The 4,915-nt window shown below is 42.1% G+C and overlaps 1 protein-coding gene across 1 annotated transcript in view; it reads left to right on the top strand.

Moving 5' to 3' along the window:
* The window catches only part of anks1b (ankyrin repeat and sterile alpha motif domain containing 1B), a 111,720-nt gene that overhangs the window by 93,338 nt on the left and 13,467 nt on the right, over nt 1–4,915 (top strand). The window contains exon 13 of the mRNA XM_025058108.1: nt 2,103–2,289. Coding sequence (XP_024913876.1) covers nt 2,103–2,289 — 187 coding nt within the window. The remainder of the gene's footprint in view (nt 1–2,102; nt 2,290–4,915) is intronic.

The following is a 4,915-nucleotide window of genomic DNA, read 5'->3' as shown; positions in this document are numbered from 1 at the left end:
CCATCCAGCCATCCGTCTATCGGTCCGTCCGTCCGTCCGTCCGTCTGTCCGTCCATCCATCCGTCCATCCATCCATCCATCCAGTTGTAGTAAAATAATCAACCCATGAACAACATGTTTGTCAGCTTCCTCAGGTGGTGTGATGTCACCCCTGTGCTCCGTCAGTGTTAGTCTCTGTTGGATTCATACATCACTGTCTCTGCTCTCTGTTGGCCTGCCATGCTGCTGTAATGTAGTCCGCTTGATTTATTGGAGCTTTAAACTTCCATGGCCTCAGTGGAACGTCGCTGTGGTTTTATTAATCCCCGCTGACCGACTTGCTCTTTCTGCCGCTGTGGACGCTCAGGTCAGGACGTTAGAGGAGGCATCTGTTCCTCTGCTGCGCTTTTAGTTTGAAATGTATGCAGTCAACACAGAAAAAAAAACAACACTTTTATTTATTACCTCATAACAGATTCTGTGTGTGTAAATCCGCTGACCTGACCTTTGTTTGTTCACAAGCTCTCGGTGGGAAAGTCACTTTGAAAATCAGAACTTTTAATTCAGAAGTTTCAGTGTGTTCTACATCAAGTATTCACTTTTTTTTATCATCCTCATCCTCTCTTGTTTTCCTTGCTGTGTCCGTCCCTTTATCTTTTTTTTTCCTTTCACAGTCCAGTTACTTTGTATCACTCACAAATTTTTCGATCTCAGCCCCCGGCTTGTTACTTCTCCTTTTCCCCTGCTTTTGTTTTCATCTCACTTCTGTCTAGATCCTTTCTTTAGTTCTTTAAAAAACCCAATTACAACTCAAAGCTTATAAAGAAGACGATCACTCCTCTTAGATACATTCATTTTCCTTCTGTCCCTCCGCCTTATCTCTTATTCCACCCAAGGTTGAGTTTCTGTGCCTGCAGTCACAGACTGAAGGTCACATGACGGTTACCTCTGTCATGTATCACCCTCTCTCACTGTTTCAGTTTTTCTTTTCTTTTATGCTGCAATCCATTCATTTGCTTTGCACAGATTATTCTATTTCACTCACACACACACACACACACACTGCAGCAGAGTGTCGACTGCCTGAGCTGTTTGCGAAGCGTAGCAGCAGGTTGTTGAGAGCTGCAAATGCCTCATTATGGGAGATGTGTTTACCAGGTGCCAGTCTGCAGTTGCACTCGTCCTCTGCCACCGGTTCTCACTCCATCTCTCGGCTCCAGGCTGTTTTTATATGCCCGTGTCCCGTTTTTCTGTTTCTCTTTCTTTTTTTTTTTGTTATATGTATCACACCGCCACGTTCTGCTTCATTTTTGGAGCCTTGCATAATTCATGTTGTTTCTGTGTTATTACAACACGACCCAATGTTCAGGTGTCAGACTGAAAGACCGTACTGTGCTGGATAGTTGGTCCGGTCAGTCACTCAACTGGTATTGCATAAGAGTGCACTGTATTTCTATTTATAGAGGTGAATACTGGTTTTAGAGTTAATTCAAACTTGAACCAGCAAACAGAGTGGACAATGTTGGTTCTAAAATGCTGTATATTGTATTACTGCTGAAATGCCTTAGATAATCACAGACACTTTTCTTTTGGCTTGTGAATAAAGAAAAGATTTAGCTGTTCTGAAAGAACTTCTTGACGTCATGATTGATATATAGTTGAAAGGCTCTATTATAAAATGATTCATACCAAGTGAAGAAAATTGCGGTTTAATTCCATCCTTGTCTCTTTGAAACACCTAAGCTCTACTTTAGCCATGTGAAAGAAAATGAAGTCGTCTGCGTAGAAAAGCATACAGTAGAACTGATAATTCTAGGGTTGGAAAACACAGTTCTGGTTTATTGACATTTCCTAGTTAAAGAAGAAAGTTTCTTCACTGTAGAAAACACTCGATCTTGTAATAATGAAACGTCAAATCGTACGTCTTAGCAGGTGTCACTACTGTCTTATAAATCTGACTTTTCAACTTTGCTGCTGTTCTGCAATTTTCTTCGAATATCCTTTGCACTCTCCATTACTGCGGACGGTTGACCTTACATATTCAAACTTGAACTGCGATATAGAGTAGTTATTAATCAGTCCATGGAAATGAACCGTTTATTCATTGCTTTTTTTACTTTCAGCCTAAGCAGCGTACCTCGCTGTCCTCATCTTTGGATGTCCAGAGACCGGTCAACCACAGCTGTGAGCCCAGCGAGGTGAGCTCATCCCTGGGCTACGCCAGTTTTAGCACAAGTCCCCCTGCCAGCCCACCACTCAGCCCCAACCAGGAAGACTCTGCAGGATCCAACGACGACTGTCAGCTCACAGGTGAGAGTCAGGAAGGGAGAGCAGCAGGGGGTCCATTAATGATGTAGATGTCATCATCATCATCATCATCATCATCATCATTATTATTATTATACAGCCCTTTTAAAACACACATAAAAAACCTCCATAATAGTGTAAGGTACAGATGTTTTTGCCCCACAGACTGGTTAAATGTCCCTCCATAAAAGTGTAATTTACAGATGTTTTTTGCCCCACAGACAGGTTAAATGTCTGGAAAAAAATTTCACGGACTCACCTTTGATAAAATGATGAGGACTGGATTTAGATCTTGGAGCCCACTGTACTGCAGTCCTGGAATGTTGTTGAACTGGATTACTTAAGGGCAACGCCATTTTTGCAGCATTTTAAATAGTAAATACAGCGGACTGAAAGTAAAACCAAAATTAATTATCCAAGTTTTTTTTTTTTTCTGCTGCTGCTTTCTGCTGTTCAAACACATCTAAGATCCTCTGATGATCTCCAACCGCCTGCTGAGTTTAAGGGTCGGTTCTCCAAAAGGAATAATATAATAATAACTAATTATTTGTTTTATTTATAAAATCCCTCAATGATACCAAACTCAAATGTCCACAGGATATTTAAAGAAAAAATTGGAACACCAGCAAACATTCTCTTTTTGACCCAACAAACAGACCTAATAATAAAAATAATAATAAAATAATAATACTTAATTGTTATTATTCTACATGTAACACGTGGTACAAAAATGTAAAATGTTGAATTCCTCACGCAGTGTACTGTACATGACGACATGGTTCTCAGAGACAGTAGGTTTCACACTACACAACCATGTACTGCACTGAGGAAACTGTAACAGATTTCATGTCCCTGGATTCCTGCTCAGCAGTTATTTCCTTTGTGTCATCTCCCCGTCACTCGCTTCTCGCGTTTCCATAGTAATAAAAATCCTTGTTGTCATGGCAAAGCGGCGGCCCCGGCGATAGCCAGCTGGTGACGTGGTCGTAAATACTTCCTCCTCTCACCTGGGTCTCGGTCCAACTGTGCCCTACACCCGCTGCGAGCAGGGACACAGTGGGAAAGAGAGGAAAACGCAGGCGGCCGGCTTTGTTTCTGGGTCGGCGTGTGAGGGTTTCAGCTGGGGAAGAGTTCAGAGGCTGAGCCAGTCTTTGATCCACAGACAAAAAGCACGTGTGTTACCAATCCACAGGTGCCCGTTGCTGCAAACACACACACCTACATGAAAGTGACGGAGACATTTTCATCTGTTATTCCCACTGAAGTCTGTCATTTTATGTTCAATCTTCTTCGTCAATGACGGGGTTGGAGAAAACACACACACCCCCCCCCCACCTGCTTCATCTACATTCACAGATAATTATAGTGGAGGTTTGTGTCTGACAAAAGCCTCCTGGCCACAGGTGAAAATGTCTCTCAGCGTTGGAAAAAACTGTTCCATTCTTGTCTAACAGCAAGAACACAACTGGTTTGCTGGTTTAATTCCCTGTATTAGATTTGCCTGTTCGCATTGTTGTCTGGTTTCATCCCAACATACCCTCCCAGTGGCATCAGATATGCTTGTGTACATCTTTGTAATCTTTTACCTTAAACTTAACCTCAGTTTCACGACGCTTGGTTTCACTTTCACATTTGAAAATGTGGTCTAAGGTTTCATTTAAGATTGAAGTACAAGTGAGAGTTTCTACAGAGTACCTGGACAAATGTTTTGCGGGAACATCAACAACAAGCAAACATTGATTTGACATTACGTTAGAGCCCAAAACTATATAAATACTACATGTACTCTATAGTCAATGGTCACTTAAAACAAGGAAAACCAAACCAAACAGTACATCCTCTGCAACCATGAAACTACTTCATAGTATGAATATTAGTATTTTGACCCACATACCTACATACTTGTACCGTTTGAAGTTGTATTCCGACTGTTCTCGACACCAACATCAGGAACGACTACACCATCCACTTACACCGTACTTTCATTCAATCCTCCTCCATCTATGACCTGACTGTTCTTCTCTTTTTTTTATTAGACCTGTTGTGAGGTTGCCATGGTAACATGTGACATGCACTAAAAATATGACAAAAAAACAGAGACAGACAGACAGACAGACGGCAGGAGAATAAATCCATGAATTTGAGTGGGTGCGGAGTCACCAGTATTAGATAAGTGAGTGGCTGCCATATGTGGGGGAGGGAGGGGTCAACGGCAGTGTGATATTACAGAGGGAGTCTGGGAAGGTGGGGAGAATAATGAGAGATTTCTTCGGGAGGGGTCTGAGTAAGAAATAAGGATACAAATCAGACAATTATACTTTTTCTTCCCAAAGATGTTTTGATTTCCTCCTTACATCCTTCCCTTCCTCTCCACTTCTGTCCTGTCTCTCCGTGTTTTCCTCTCATCCTCTCCTTTAAATAACTCAACTCATCCTCAACACTGTTTTTTTCTTACACTCACACAGTAAATCTCCAGGGCTGCACCGCAGCGTGGAGGCATCTACCACCTGCGTGGGCAGTTGGATAAAATGATGGCCTATTTATAACCAGATCCATCACTGCTGCTGCTGCTGCTGCTGCTGCTGCTGTGGAGTTTTATCTTTCAGTATCTGGGGGGACCAAAGGTTTT

This window comes from Cynoglossus semilaevis, chromosome 8 (genome assembly GCF_000523025.1).
Source record: "Cynoglossus semilaevis isolate Cse_v1.0 chromosome 8, Cse_v1.0, whole genome shotgun sequence".
Taxonomy (NCBI): domain Eukaryota; kingdom Metazoa; phylum Chordata; class Actinopteri; order Pleuronectiformes; family Cynoglossidae; genus Cynoglossus; species Cynoglossus semilaevis.
The sequence above is the reverse complement of the archived record's forward strand: the minus strand, read 5'-3'. Positions and strand labels throughout refer to the sequence as shown.